Consider the following 17,119-nt stretch of genomic DNA (forward strand, 5'->3'; position numbering starts at 1 on the left):
AGCTGAGAGTGAGGATAGGATAGGAGTTTTGAGAAGAGAGATGAGGATTTGTAATAGTCACTAAATGGAAGAGTGAATGGACAGGGACATATCTTTTGATTACCTGGTGATATTGAAGGCCTACTTGAAATCATGCATTTGGAGTAAGATGTCTCTTTAATACTGTTGTCTCTATTAAACCAATTTAGTTACCCAGTTATTTCTAATATCCTATCTGTTATAATGAATCATTTACAAAACCACCCTTAGCCAGCCATATAGAGTGCAAGAAACTATTTTACTATGGTATCAGATATTTTAGGAAGATGTATAATTCTATTTTACTTAGTTTAACAGGAATCTTTAGTATAGCTTTATTTCCTTGGTTTGCTGTAATTTTTATCCATTGCTTTGCTGCCAGCCCTTCTTAGTCTATTCCCTTCTTTATTTGACAGTTCTACTCTGCTTTTATTTCCAGTCCTTTTTTTTTTTTTTTTTTTTTTTTTTTGTTGCGGCGCAGGCTCATTGGCCATGGCTCACGGGCCCAGCCGCTCCGCGGCACGCGGGACCCTCCCAGACCGGGGCGCGAACCCGGCTCCCCTGCATCGGCAGGCGGACGCGCAACCACTGCGCCACCAGGGAAGCCCTCCAGTCCTTTTAAAAGTTTCCTTTTTAAAGTTTATTTGGTACTAGAAAAAAAATGGTGTGCATGTGTGCGTGCATGTAATTTATATTCTTCAGGCATATACTGTCTTGTTCTTGAAAATATGAAGAACCAGGATAATATGGGCACCAACTTATTAGAATAAATATTAGCAGTGAAGCAGGGTTCTGTATACCATTTGTTGTGCTAAAGATTACTCCTTTAGGTGCTGGATCCTGGGAAGGTCAAGGGGTGAGGGCAGCTGGCAGACACTTGATTGGCTATTTACCATGGGGCAGAGCTATTTACCGATTGGATCAAGAGAATTTCAGTGTTACTGTCATACCAGTATATGAATATCTGTATGAGTATCAGACCTTTTCTCCCTTAGCAAGAAGTCAGCCTGAACAGAATTCATATTTTGAGATGTCTCACTTAGTAGATCTGAGTTATAATCTTTATAAACTTCATAATCTGCCCAATTCTTTCCAATTCATTCCGCTAAACTTCTTCAGTACTTTCTATCCCCTTTCATTGTTGCATCTTAAAAACTATTTTTTAAACATGCTTTTGTTTACATGATTGGCAAGCAGTCAGGCAGCCCCAAAGTGGCAACACAGTGGCAGCTATGAGATTGGCTTGTCATACTTCCAAATATTAGGCTGGTATGGAGACAGTGGGCACAAATGGTGTTGAATTACTTATACAGACAGCAAGAGCAAGATCAGCATGGTGTCAGCTCCCTGTGTTCCTAGTTCCACAGGACAACACAGAGCAGGAGGGGCCAGATGACAAGCCACACAAGCGATTGGTTGCTCTGCCATGAAGGAGCAAAACGTAAACTACATCCATGCAGCTTTATAGTTTTTTAAAAATTATTTTTTATTGGAGTAGAGTTGATTTACAATGTTGTATTAGTTTCTGCTGTATGCAGCTTTATAGTCTTAACAGAGGGCTTCAACTGGGCTGTAAAGAAGAGAGGGGTAGAAAGCTCTGTGCTCAACTGAAATTAGGGAGATAGATGAGAAGTGAGCTTGTGTTAGTCTTCCACAAGACAGGAATGGAAAACTGCCTCATGGAGACTCTTCATCAGGCTTCTCTTCTCTTTCTCCAGCAGAAATTTCAGGGCATTCTACTAAGATTTGGGTCTGACTGCTGGCAAGCCTTTGTGGATCTGTGTAATGTTGATAGAGTGCCATGGTAGAGCTATTCCCCTATAACATTGATTCTCAAATGGGGGATATTTTGTGCCCCAGAGGACACTTGTATGTAGACATTTTGGTTGTCACAACTAGGAGTGGGAGAATGATACTGGAACTTACTAGGTAGAGGTCAGAGATGCTGCGTTTTAAAATGCACAGGACAGTCCCCCACAACAAAGAATTATCCAGTCTAAGATGTTGGTAGTGCTGGGGTTGAGAAACCCATCCTACAGTGATCTCTTCCTTTGTTACTTCTTTCTTGTCCCCTATAGTTTGGCATCAAATAATATACCTAATAATTTTATTATGAATTAATCAATAATTAGTTACCAGTTTAACTTAATAAGCTATTAATTTAATCATTCATGTGTAAGTTTTCCTGTCAAGACTGTCACTTCCTCAAAGATCAGAACCAGTCACACACATCTACATATTTCCTATCACATGTAATAAACAGTAAATAAATATGAGTAATTTTTATGAATACCTGAATTAAATCAACTCCAAGTCATTTGTTCCCCTATCCCTAACCATATCTAGTATAGTAACTTATCCAAGTAAAACTTTACATTTATAAACAACCTTTTTTTTGCATTAAACATACACAAAACCCTTTTATTTTACAGTGTTAAAATAGAAAGTACCCATAATTAGAATGGGCTACTATTTATTATGCAGTTACTTTATTGATCTCTCCATCTGTCAATGACTAGACTTAAAGGAATGAAGGCAGTGATACTTGAGTTGGCTTCAGTGGGAGCTGCGTAATAGAGCCTTGGTTCAGAGGTTCAGATATATTAACCTGAGCTATCTATTGTGAGGCATGAAATTAATTTCAGGACATATATTAATATTAATACCTGAAATTTAAATGTCTGATATGTGCTAGGTATTTTCCTAGTAACTTAACGTGTGTTCTTTGGTCCTTACAACTATAATACTTTATGAGATAAGTACTCTAATACCTCAATTTTGATAGATGAGGAAACTGAGGCTCAGGTTAAGTGACTTATCCAAGGCCACATAATTAATAAGTGGGTAATTGACAGCAGGTTTTGAGCCAAGCAATTTGACTCTAGAACTTGTGCTCTTAACAATTGATTACACCATTAATAATACATTGGTGAAAAGAAATCTCATGCTTCTACCAAATACAGTTTTATTATTTTTGTTTATGTTGTTGTTGGTATACCTAATTATGTTCATGGAATACACAGAATTCATAGAATTACATAGTTTGACTTTTTTACTTGTTTTCTTTCTACTAGATAATTTACCTTAATGTCTGTGAATAAAGGTTACAGAACATGTTAAATTTTATTTTACAAACTGCATATGTCTAGAGCATATATTCTAGTTCTTAAGTGTAATTTAAATGCTTAATCTTTGATAATAAATATGTTTTATTTATTGAAATCTTAACAGGGATAGTGAAATTCCACCAGAAGAAGTGCAAACTTATGAAACTGTACAGCAGAAAATTGAAGGTGATAATATTTTATACAAGTCCAGCCTTTATAGGGTTTCCTAAATACACCAACATTTTGAGACTTAAAGTTTAAAAATTTATAGCCATAAAAATTATACAGTGATAAACTCAAAGATATTCAATAGCAGTTGATATTTTCAATAAAAGTTCTTATTATGTTCCAGATTCTGGGAGCGTATAAAATGAATAACACTTGGTTGTTACCCTCAAAATCCACAACATAATAAGGATACAAGCACATTATGTATCATTTTAATATAGTGTAATGCATGATAAAGGTATGTGTAATTTGCAGTGAGTCCATAGAAAGCCAGCTTGTTCAACCTGAGGGAGTTATTTAGGTTTTATGCAACCGTAAAGGATGAATAGGACTTTGTCAAGTGAAGATGGGAGATATTTGGTACTTTAAGAAGAGGGTATAGCATGAGAAACAGCATAAATAGGGAAATAGCACTGGAATGGTATCAAAGTGTGAAGTAATAGGTAGGGGTAAGATAAGAAAGAGCCTAGGCAGAGGGATTAAATGCTTTAGGAACACTTTCTTTTTTCCCCATATATAATAGGGAATCATTGAAGATTTTTTCTAGGGAAGTGACATGTTGAATTTTACTTTAGAGAGATTATTCTGGCCACATTGAGAAGCTAGATTTGGGGATTGGGAGTAGGAAATGGAAGTTACTGCTGTACCTTAAATGTGTGCTAAGTGCCTATATCAGAGCACAAATAAAGAGGAAAAGGGGAAGATTTGAGAAATATTGACTGGATAAAATTGGCAAAACATGGTGATTGGATATGAAAGGAAGGGAGATTAGATGATGGTAACATTAACTAGGAGACTATAAAAGGAAAAACAAGTTTTGTTGAGAAAATGATGAGTTCATATCACTCAGTTGTTACACACATTTTTTTAGATGTTACACTTTGTTGCCTGATTGGGAGGGTCTACAGTGTAGACAGCTCAGTTGTTTTTCTTAAAATTTTTGTTCTCTTGAATGAGTTATTAAAATAAAAACTATAAAATTTAAACTCAATAAATATAATTCATATTGAAACTCATGACAAATTCACTGTTATTTCAGAATTCATAAAAACACACTCAACTGAAGAAATTACAGGTGTTTCTGCGACTGAGCCACGTAAGTTTCCACTCATTAAGCATCATTGTATTAATAACTTCTGTTGAGTGTATTAATTTCTATAATTTTCTGTAATTTAAGGTAATAATTATGAAGTTACAACATAAATTCCCTGGAGTTTGGAGCCATACAGTTGAGCTGGCGATCAAGCAAATACTGAAATTCCTAGTTAGCTACTTGCTACCAAAAATAGACTCATTTTTAAAGAGTACCATGTTATTACTAGAAATGGAAGATTTTTTATTGTGATGAGAATATGCTACAAAAATGTTTCAGAGGTGGTAGGCCTTTGAGGTGGAGCAGTGATAAATTTAAGAGGTCATTTGCACATCTTGTTACTATGAATTATAGATTATCTCATATATACTGGTGCTTTGACTGCAGCTGAGTACCTATCAGTTCGTGAATATAAAGAGCTGCTAGAACTCAGACTTCTAGAATTCAAACTTCTTACTACTTGTCAACAGAAAGGAGAAACTGCCTTGCTTATGTCTTAATACTGGAGAGAATTTTGAAACAATCATGTAATGTATGCTGTGGAATATATTTTTAGAAGTAGAAAATAAGATTTGGTTGAAAAAAGTTGATGGAAATCCTTCCTTCTTTCAACTTCAGCTTTAAACCCTAATGTTGCCATGTTTAAATGAAGGGTAGCTATACATTCTACATTACTCCCAAGACCTATAGAGTCTTCTAATCTGAGGCAGCCCTGCCTGACTAGATGGGGTAGAAAGGTGTCTAGAGCTTTGGAGTACATAGTAAAAGCCTCTCTCTGCATCAAGGGGAACCCTCTGCACATCTGTGCAGCTCTCTCTCCCTCAATCTGTGCAGCTGTCTTCCATCTAATACTGTGCCCTGTGAATTCTAGCTTCTTTGGACGCCCCAGACTCTAAACTTTGTCTCTGAACTCATGGAAACCAGTAAACTTTGTCTGGGTTTCCCTTCCTTATGCTGTGGCATGGAAACTCCAGGCAGTAAGCTGGGGTCATCATAGAGCCATCCTTTGTTTTCCTTCTGTGAGGAATTACTGCATTGCACCTTCTGTTTTCCAGTGTCTGAATATTGCTGTTTTATATATTTTGTCCAGTTTTTAATTGGTTTAAAGTGAAAAGGTAACTCTGGTCCCTGATGCGCCATCATGGACAAAAACAGAAGTCTCTGTGCCCACTTATAGGCCAATGGAACACATTGTCCAATCACAAAACCAAGTTCTAAAATAATAAAGTATAATAGTAAAAATTTTACTTGTAATTTTTAATGGAAGCAGAGGACAGGGTTACATTGTATGATGTGGAGAAAACCCTTTTGCAAATTCCTCAGTTTCTTTTCCCATGGCAGCTGTCTCAGTCCCTGGGCTCCCCTGGTATATGTCTACTCTTTCTCAGTACTGCCTGTTCACTTGTATACTCTTTTTCTCTTAAAAGTACCCTTTTTCATCTTCTCCAGTGAAATTTTATTCTGTTCTTCCCTTCTCATTCCCTAAATTCTATTAGATTCCGTAGCCTAATCAGTAAGGCAAAAGCTACCTTTGAATTTCATTGTGTTTTTTGTTTTTTAGACTATCATTTAATCTTGATGTTGCTTTATTTCATAATTAATGAACTCTTTTTTTAGAGAAGTTTTAGGTTTATAGAAAAATTGAGCAGAATGTACAGAGTTTCCATATACCCATTTTCCACTCCACTCCTCACACAAAATTTCCACTATTATTAAATTTTGCATTAGTGTGGTACATTGGTTAAAACTGATAAACCAGTATTTATACATTATTATTAACTAAAGTCCATAGTTTACATTGGGTTCAATCTTTGTGTCATACAGTTCTATGGATTGTGACAAATGCATAATGTCATGTATTCACCATTACAGTATCATACAGAATAGTTTCACTGCCCTGAAAATCCCATGTTCTACCTATTCATCTCTCCCTCCATCCACTGAATCCCTGGCAACCACTAATCTTTTTGTTGTCTCTAGAATATTGCCTTTTCGAGAATATCATATATTTGAAATTATGCGGTCTTTCTTTTACTTAGCAATACACATTTAAGGTTTCTCCATGTCTTTTTATGCTTTTATAGCTCATTTATTTTTATTGTTGAATAGTAATCTATTGTATGGATGTACCATAGTTTATTCATCTGTTGAAAGACATCTATGTTGCTTCGAAGTTTTTGCAGTTATGAATAAAGCTACTATAAACAAAGGTGTTTCTACAGACAGAAGTTTTTCAGTTCATTTGGGTAGATACTAAGGAGTACAATTGCTAGATCATATAGTAAAAGAATGTTTAGTTTTGTAAGAAATTGCCAAGCTGTCTTGCACAGGGACTGTATCATTTTGCATTTTTACTAGAAATGAGCATGAGAATTTCTGGTGCTCTACATCTTTGTCAGCATTTGATGTCAGAATTTTGGATTTAAGCCATTCTAAAAGGTGCATAGTGTTATATCATTTTTTTAATTAAATTAAATTTTATCTCATTGTTTTAATTTGTGATTCCCTAATGATATATAATGTTGAGCATCCTCTCATATGTTTATTTGCCATCTGTATATCTTCTTTGGTGAGGTATTTGTTCAGATCTTTTACCTATTTTTAAATGGGGTGATCATTTGCTTCCTTATTGTTGAGTTTTAAGAGTTTTTTGTATATCTTTGACACAAGTTCTTCATCAGATATGTGTTTTGCAAAGATGTTTTTCTCAGTCTGTGGTTTATATTTTCATTCTCTTAACAGTGTCTTTTGCAGAGAAGAAGTTTTGAATTTTAATGAAGTTGAACTTTTCTTTCATGGATTGTGCTTTTGTTGTTGTGCCTAAAAGTCATCTTCAAACCCAACGTAACCTGGACTTTTTTCTATGTTATTTTCTAGAAATTTCATAGTTTTGCCTCTTATATTTAAATCTATGATCCATTTTGAATTGAGTCTGTGTCTAAATTAATTTTTCTTGTGTGTGAATGTAGTTTTTCTAGTACTATTTGTTAAAAAGACTAACCTTTCTCCATTGAATTGCCTTTGTTTCTTTGCCAAAAATCAGTTGACTGTATTTGTGTGGACCTATTTCTGGGATCTCTGTTATGTTTCATTGATCTGTTTTTCTGTTCTTTGCCAATACCATACTGTCTTTTTTTTTTAATAAATTTATTTATTTATTATTTATTTTTGGCTGTGTTGGGTCTTCATTGCTGCACGCCGTCTTTCTCTAGTTGTGGCGAGTGGGGGCTGCTCTTTGTTGCAGTGTGCAGCTTCTCATTGCTGTGGCTTCTCTTGCTGTGGAGCACGGGCTGTAGGCACTCGGGCTTCAGTAGTTGAGGCGCTCGGGCTTCAGTATTTGTGGCACTCGGGCTCAGTAGTTGTGGCTCGAGGGCTCTAGAGCTCAGGCTCAGTAGTTGTGGCGCACGGGCTTAGTTGCTCCGTGGCATGTGGGATCTTCCCAGACCAGGGCTCGAACCCATGTCCCCTGCATTGGCAGGCGGATTCTTAACCACTGCACCACCAGGGAAGTCCCTTACTGTCTTGATTACTGTAACTTTATAGTAAGTTTTTGAAGTTGGATAGTGTCACTCCTCCAACTTTGTTCTTCAGTATTCTATTCTTTGGATCTGTTGCCTTTTCATTTAAAGTTTAGAATCAATTTGTTGATACACACAAAATCACTTGCTGGGTTTTTGTTGTTGTTTGTTTGTTTTTCCATGCTGTGCGGCATAGGGGATCTTAGTTCCCCAACCAGGGATCGAACCTGCACCCACTGCAGTGGAAACCTGGAGTCTTAACCACTGGTCCGTCAGGCAAGTTCACCCTCTTTGTTTTTTTTTTTGCTTGCTGGGTTTTTTATTGGGATTGCATTGAATCTACAGATCAAATTGATGAGAACTGATGTCTTAACAGTAATGAGTCTTCCTATCCATGGACATAGAATATCTCTCCATTTATTTGTATCTTTAATTCCTTTCATGAGAATTTTTTTTCTTAATATAAATTCTGTACATATTTATTTAGATTAATACCTAAGTATTGAGTTTTTTGGTACTAATGTAAATGGTGTGTTTATAATTTCAAATTCTACTTGTTTATTGTTGGTATATAAGAAAGGAATTGCAATTTACTTCTGTATATTACTCTTGTATGCTGTAATCTTTCTGTAATCACTTACTCATTGCAGGAGATTTTTGGTGATTCTTTGGGAATCACCTTTTTTATACAGGCAGTCATGCCATCTGTGAAAAAAGACAACTTTACTTCTTCCTTCTTAAACTTTATACTTTTTCTTTTCTAGTATTATTGCATTAGCTAGGACTTCTAGCATGATGTTGAATAGGAGTGGTGAGAAGGAACATCCTTGTCTTATTCCTGATCTAGGGGGAAAGCATTTAGTATCTTACCATTAAATATGGTGTTAGCTGTAGGTTACAGACTTAGAAAACAAACTTATGGTTACCAAAGGGAAAAGGTGGGGGGAGGGATAAATTAGGAGTTTGGGATTAATATATATACACTCCTATATATAATATAATCAACAAGGACCTACTGTATAGCACAGTGAACTCTATTCAATACTTGGTAATAACCTTTATGGAAAAAAATCTGAAAAAGAATAGGTATATGTATAACTAAATCACTTTGCTGTATACCTGAAACTAATGCAACATTGTAAATCAGCTATACTCCAATATAAAATAAAAATGTTAAAAAAGTATGGTGTTAGCTGTAGGTATTTTGTTTGATTTTCTTTATCAAGTTGAGGATGTTTTATTCTGTTTCTAGTTTGCAAAGAGTTTCTGTCATGAACGGGTATTAGATTTTGTCATATACTTTTTCTATATCTTTTGAAATGATCATATGATATTTGTTCTTTGGACTATTGATATGATAGGTATATTAGCTGATTTTCAAATATTGACCCAGCCTTGTATAGTTGGGATAAATTTCACTAGGTTGTGGTGTATAATTTGTCCCATACCTTGTCAGATTAAATTTGCTAATATTTTGTTGGGGTTTTTGCATCTGTGTTCATGAGAGATATTGGTGCATGGTTATCCTTGTTTGTTAATGTCTTTGTCTTGTTTTAGTATTAGAGTGATACTGGCCTCATAAAATGAGTTAGGAAATGTTTTTTCTGGTTCTGTCATCTGAAATAGATTGTAGATAACTGGTATAGTTTTTCCTGTAGGTTTGGTAGAGTTAGCCAGTGCAGTCATCTGATCCTGGTGCTTTCTGTTTTGTAAGGATATCAAATTATTGATCCAGTTTCTTTAATATATAAGATATATATTCTATTCAGAATATCTTTTTCTCCTTGTGTAAGTTTTGGTAAATTGTGTCTTTCAAGGAACTGGTCCATTTCATCTAAATTATCAAATTTGTTGGCATAAGTTTTTCATAATCTTTTTTATTATTTTTTGATGTCCATGGGATCTGTTGTGATGTCCCCTCTTTCATTTCTGATGTTAGTAATTTGTGTCATATCTCTTTTTTCTTAGTTAGCTTACTCATTTTCTTGATTTTTTTCAAAGAATCAGCTTTTGGTTTAATTGATTTTCTGTAATTTCCTATTTTCATTGATATCTGCTCTAATTTTTATTTCTTTTCTTCTGCTTACTTCAGATTTAATTTGGTCTTATTTTCCTAGTTTCCGAAGGCAGAAGCTTGGATTATTGATTTAAGATCTTCCTTCTGTTGTGATGTATTCATTCAATGCTATAAATTTCCCTTTTACTGCATTTCACAAAATTTGATGTTACATTTTCATTTTAATTTAGTTCAAAATGTATTTTAGTTTCTCTGAGACTTCTTTGTCATATGCGCTATTTAGTAGTATGTTACCTAATCTCCAAAATATGTTAGGATTTTCATGTTGTCTTTCTGGTACTGATTTTTTTTTTCCTGGGACCTAACTATATATTGTCTACAACTTTAAATATAAAGTTAATAATAAATAATAATAAAGATAATGGTAACATTTACCAAAAGAAAGCAGGAGTAGCTATATTAATTTGAACAGAGCAGACTTTGGAGCAAAAAAAAAAATTATTAAGAATAAATAGGGGCATTTAATGCTAAATGAGTCAGTTCTGCAACAAGATACAATAGTCCTCAGTGTGTATGTGCCTAACAACAGAGAGTCAAAATAAGTGAGGCAAAAACTGATCAACTGCAAGGAGATATAGATGCACCCACTATTATAACTGGAGACTTCAACACCATTCTATCAGAAGTAGACAGATGCAGCAGGCAGAAAATTGGTAAGGACTTAGTGAACTCAACAACACCATCATTCAGCTGGATAAAATAGACCTCTATAGACTACTTCATGCAACAAGAACAGAATATACATTATTCTCAAGCTCACATGGTACATACACCAAAATAGATCGTATTCCAGGCTATAAAATACACCTTAACAAATTAAAAAATAGAAATCATATAATGTCTGCCTTCAGACCCCAAAACAATTAAATTAAAAATCAGTACCAGAAAGGGAATTCCCTGATGGTCCAGTGAGTAGGACTGCATGCTTTCACTGCTGGGGCCACAGGTTCAATCCCTCGTCAGGGAACTAAGATCCCTCAGGCTGTGTGGTGTGGCCAGAAAAAAAAAAGTCTGACAACAGTAAGTGTTGACAAGGACATGTAACTGTGAGTGAGGTATACATTGGCACAGTCACTTTGAAAAATAGCTTTTCTTTATCTAATTAAGTTGTGGATGTGCATACCTTTAAACTCTTTTTCTTTTTAACAGCTTTATTGAGATATTATTGACATACAACATTATACAAGTTTAAGGTGTTTATCATAACGATTTGATACACATATGTATTGTGAAATGCTTACCAAAATAAGGTTTTTTACATATCCTTTATCTAACATAATTACCATTTTGTTGTTGGCATTGTTATGGAGAGAATATTAAACCTCTGCTCCCATAGCAGCTTTCAAGTATACAATACAGTATTAACTGTAGTCACCATGCTGTGACCTTAGGTCCCTGGAACTTAATCAGCTTATAACTGAAAGTACTCTTTGAGCAACATTTCCCAATTTTCTCCACCCCACAGCTCCTGGCAATCACCATTATGCTCTCTGTTTCTATCATTTCAGTGTTTTTAGAGTCTACATATAAGGAAAGTATACAGTATTTGTCTTTCTCTGTCTGACTTATTTAACTAACCATATTCCCTCAAGGTCCATCCATGTTGTTACAAATGGCAAGATTTCCTCTTTAATGGCTGAATAATATTCCACCGTGTGTGTGTGTGTGTGTGTGTGTGTGTGTGTGTGTGTGTGTATTTATCCATTCACTTGTCTGTGGACATTTGGGTTGTTTCCATGTCTTTGCTATTATAAATAATGCTGCAGTCAGAGTTCCCTGGTGGTCCAGTGGTTAGGACTCATGGCCTGGGTTCAATCCCTGGTCGAGAAACTAGGATCCCACAAGCCATGCAGTGTGGCCAAAAAAATGCTGCAATGGACACAGGAGAGCAGATATCGCTTTGAGATAGTGATTTCATCTTCTTTGGATATATATACCCAGAAGTGAGATTGCTGGATCATATAGTAGTTTTATTTTTAATTTTTCAAGGAACCTCCATACTGTTTTCCATAGTGGCAGTACCAGTTTACATCCCCACCAACAGTGCATCAGGGTTCCCCTTTCTCCACATCCTCATCACCATTTGTTATCTCTTGTCTGTTAGATAATAGCCATTCTAACAGGTATGAGGTGATATCTCATTGTGGTTTTGATTTGCATTTCTCTGATGATTTGTGTAGTTGAGTACCTTTTCATGTACCTGTTGGCCATTTGTATGCTTTCTTTGGAAAAATGTCTATTCAAGTTCTCTGCCCATTTTTTAATCAGATTATTATTTTTTTGCTATGGAGTTTTATGAGTTCTTTATGTAGTTTGGATATTAACCCCTTATCAGATATGTGGTTTACAGATATTGTCTCCCATTCAGAAGGCTGCCTTGTCAATTTGTTGATGGTTTCCTTTTCTGTGCAGAAGCTTTTTAGTCTGATGTAGTTTCACTTTTTAAAATATATATATATTTCATTGTATTCTTCAGCTCGAAAGGTTGTTTGGTTCTTTTTTATGTTTTCTATCTCTTTGTTGAACTTCTCATTTGTTCTTGTATTATTTTCCTAATATCATTAAATTGTTTTTCTGTGTTCTCTTCTAGCTCTCTGAGCATATTCAGAACGATTATTTTGAATTCTTTGTTGGGCGCTTCCTGTATCTTCATTTCTTTGGGGCCAGTTACTGGAGGCTTAATGTATTCCTTTGGTAGAGTCATGTCTCCCTGATTTGTTGTGATTCCTGTGTCCTTGCTTAGGCACCTGCACATTTGAAGAAACAGTCATCTCTTCCTGATTCTATGGAGTGACTTTAGTAAGGAAGGATTTCCAACCACAGGTCGGGGAGTGCCCAAGTATGCCATCACCCCACATGTAGTGCTGTGGGTGCCAGGTGTTGGGGACATGTGGTGGGATTGGCTGGGTGCATTGTGATGCACTTGCTCAGGCCATTGTAGTCCATAGCACTGACAATCGTGTGGTCCTTAGTATGTGTCTCAGGGGTCTTCAGAGGCTGCACAGGCTGTTGGGGTCCTCAGCATTGTCTGCAGGTACAGCAGCAAGGGACCAGGGCAGGCAGTGGGAGTGGCCAGAGCTGGTGGTTTGCACACGCTCAGTTGTTAGGGCCAGCCACAAGTGCCTGTGTAGCGGCTGTGGCCAGGTGCAAACACACACATTGTGGCGGGGTCCAGGACAGGCAGCAAGGGCTGGAGTCAACTATGGGCACACGGGCAGCTCAGGAGTCCTGGTGGTCAGTGTGTACCACTGTGGCTTTTGGGTCTCACTACAGGCATACAGCAGTGGAGGCTGGTGATAGGCCACGGATGTGCAGGTGCACAGTTGGAGGGGCTAGCTGCAAGTGAGTACAGTGGTGCAGGTCGGTGACAGAAGACAGGGCCTGATCTGCGCCCACAAGCAGCTATGGGGATCTGGCTCCTGTGGCTGCACAGTCTCCTGATGGGTATGCATAGGGCAGTGGCGATTGCTGAGGAGCTGGGCAGGGAGCATGCAGGTGTACAGCTGGAGCGGCTTAGCCCTGTGTAAGCGCGTGATGGTCTGCATGAGCCACAGAGGTTTAGGCTGGTGTCTCACACTCACTCAGCTACGGAGGCTTGGGCTGGCCGCTGGCATGGTTCCTGGGATGTAGTGATGGTGGTGGTTGGGGCAGGGGAGTAGGGAGGGACTCAGGCAGCTGGCATCAGCTGTGGGGTGAAAGCTGGTGAGTTCTTCGGGGGTCTGCAGTGGCTGTGCTGGCCATTGGTTTCTTCAGACGTAAAAGCTGCTGGGCTCCTCAGTGGAGCAGGTCACTGGGAACTGTTGATTGTTAATCTGTTAAACTGTCAATTGTTGATCTTTGTTGGGGGACAGAGGCTAGGGTCTCCTACTCTGCTGTCTTGGTGATGTCATGTCCTTAAACTCTTGGACTATTTTCATACCAGTTTTGTTTGTAATAGTCCCCAAATTGGAGATCTCAAATATCTGTGACGAGTAGAACGGATAAATAAGTTGTGGTCTATTCATACGTTGGAAAAGCATATCATAATGAATATGTTTGAAATCTAGCTGCTGATAACATCATTCATCTTACAAACATATTATTGACTGAATGAAGTCGTAAATATGTAGAGTATTTTCATTTATGGTAAGTTAAAAGCCAGGAAAACTTAACTCTGTTCATTAAGGATACTAACAAGGGTAGAAAAGATATAAAGATGAGAAAAAAAAGGTTAGTAGGCACCTATAGGGTGAAGGAAAGGGTTATGAATGGGGCGGGCCACATAGAGAGCTTCTAGGATGTTGGCAATCCCAGGTGCCTAATTGTTGACCTTGAGTGGTGGTTGTGGGGATGTTTGCTTTGTAATTATTCATTAAACTATAAATATATTTTTATTTATGTTTTGGTAAGTATAATATAGCTCATGATTATAAAATACAAATGAATATTAAGAGAATTTATTTATATTGGGACTTTTAAAGAACTAAGCAAAGCCTAGAAACTATAGAACAAAAAAATCAATAGCTTTGGTTAAGTATAAAAATTCTGTATATTAGAAAATATCAGTAAGTATATAATTAATAGTAGACTGTTAACTGTATTACACACTATATGCTAGTATTAATTGGCTCCTACAAATGAGTAGTAAAAAGGTAGACAACTCAGGAGAAAAATGGACAAACATATGAACAGGCATGTTACAGAAAAAGAAATTAAAATGTCCAAAAATATATGAAATGATGCTTGATCTAACTAGTATCAGGGAAATGCAAATTAATGCATGAATGTATAAGAGGCTTAATGACCATATAGTATTCCATTTTATGGTTATGCCATAATTTATTTACTGTTCTTCTATTGATGTTCATATAGATAATTTCTATATTTCTGTTTCCATAAACAGTACTACTGTTAGCATATTTGTAAGAGTAAAAACATAGTAACAACGTGCATTTTTAGGACTGGCTCAATGAATTACAGTACATTCTAGCAATGGAGTGCTGTGTAGCTTTTAGAAAGAATAAGATAATTTTATATAAAATGCTTAGAAACATTTTCCTTGATATTTAAAATGATAAAACAAGATAAAAGCACTATATGTACATTTTATCCCATTTTTATAATCTTTCCATATAACATGCATTCTAGATGCTGACTGTCTCATATTTTTTCCCAAGAGGAAAAACCTGTCCATTGATAAATAATATGCATGCATTATTAATATTTTTTACTTATTAATAAAATACTGAAGCTTTATTATAATAGAGAAAAGAGGTCCTCCTCCCTCCACAATACACAGCAAACAACTGGATCTGCCTTTACCATTTTGGCTTCTTCAGAATGACTGTATAAGCCACTTTGTTAACCAGAGGCACTCTGCTCAGGACAGGGCCTTAACTAGAACAGTTCAATAAGACATGGGTTCTCTGATCTCTTTTCTTCTGTTTTAAAATTATTCATAATGAGAACTTGAGGAAGAAGCAGTTGGACCCAAGCTGTTGCATTTGGCAATGGAAGTGTAATGTTCCCATCTATACATTCTATGCTACTGAGTTGTAATTCCTAAACTAGTAGAATCGTAGAAATGGGCCTGTTTTAGGGGCCTCCATAACAAATTGCCATAGAATGAGTGCATTAAACAACAGAAATTTATTTCTCACAGTTCTGGAGGCTGAGAAGTTCAAATCAGGGTGCTAGCATAGTCACGTTCTGGTGAGAGCCTTATTCCTGTATTGCAGATGGCTGTCTTCTTGCTGTGTCCTCAAATAATGGAGAGAGAGCAGGGAGAGAGCAAGCGAGCTCTCTTGTGTCTTATGTGGCTCCATTCTCATGATTTAATTACCTCTCAAAGACCCCCATCTCTAAATATCATCATATTGGAGATTAGGGTTTTAACATATGAATTTGGGGGAACACAAATATTCAGTCCATAGCAGGGCCTTTTCTCCCTCCTGCGAACTGTAATTTCAAATTGTGACAAAAATAATAGTTAATGTTCTTTGTAACCCTTTACTGTATGCAAAGCATAATTTAAAATTATGTCCTACACTATTATCAGATTAATTTTAAAATATTGTTTATTGTGCCATATTACTTTCTATGCAAGCATTTTTAATTACTCTCTCTTGCCTATAAGCAATTCTGAATTTGATTCTTTCTTCTAAAGCTGACTTCTCCCAATATACTCTTTGACTATTTAGGGAGTACTGACCCTCCCAAAGCAAGGCCTCTGGTTTACTTGGTTTCTTGATATACTTGATTTATTTGGTCCCCTTGATATATGTTGCACATTTCTGTTGTCTCTTTATCTAGTTCTCACATATAGCAGTGAGTTGTATCAGCATACAGGTATAACTGCTGCCATTTATAATACCTTTAAATGTTTTCTTTTCTTTTTTTTTTTTTAACAGTGGAAACTTCTACAATGACTAATCAATTGAATACCATGTTGAAAATATTTGAAAATCAGGCAAATAAATTAGAGAGGTAAGCTTTTAAAATAACTCCTTTTCACCATTATAAATACAAGTGCATATTTATTTCAGATAAATTGGAAACATAGAAAAGAAAATAAAACCACTATTAAAAAATTCAGTGTTGTTAATTTTTATGATACATATAATTTTAAAAGTTAAAATTATAATCATAAAGAATGTGAAATTGTATAACCACAATGGAAAATAGTATGTCAGTTCCTCAAAAAATATGATCCATTTTTTGGATCATGGAATGGAAATCCAGCAATTCCATTTCTGGGAATATACCCCCCAAAATTGAAATCAGGGTCTTGAAGAGATATTTGTACAGCCATGTTGACTGTAGCATTATTCATAGTAGCAAAGAGGTAGAAGCAACCCAAGTGTCCAATGATGGATGAATGGATAAAGAAAATGTGTTATATACATACAATGGAATATTATTCAGTCCTAAAAAGGAAAGAAATTCTGCCATATGGTGTAACATGGATGCATCTTGAGGATATTAATGCTGAGTAATTATAAGCCAGACATTAAAAGACAAAATTGTATGATTTCACTTATATGAGGCATTTAGAGTGGCCAAATTCATAGAGACAGAAAGTAGAATGGTAGTTGCCAGG

General features: G+C 36.1%; 1 protein-coding gene across 1 annotated transcript in view; it reads left to right on the top strand.

Annotated features, from left to right (window-relative positions):
* The window catches only part of CCDC7 (coiled-coil domain containing 7), a 321,418-nt gene that overhangs the window by 52,055 nt on the left and 252,244 nt on the right, over positions 1 to 17,119 (top strand). The window contains exons 7-9 of the mRNA XM_055087797.1: positions 3,250 to 3,311; positions 4,393 to 4,449; positions 16,431 to 16,506. Coding sequence (XP_054943772.1) covers positions 3,250 to 3,311; positions 4,393 to 4,449; positions 16,431 to 16,506 — 195 coding nt within the window. The remainder of the gene's footprint in view (positions 1 to 3,249; positions 3,312 to 4,392; positions 4,450 to 16,430; positions 16,507 to 17,119) is intronic.

The sequence above is a fragment of the Physeter macrocephalus genome, chromosome 11 (assembly GCF_002837175.3).
Source record: "Physeter macrocephalus isolate SW-GA chromosome 11, ASM283717v5, whole genome shotgun sequence".
NCBI lineage: Eukaryota > Metazoa > Chordata > Mammalia > Artiodactyla > Physeteridae > Physeter > Physeter macrocephalus.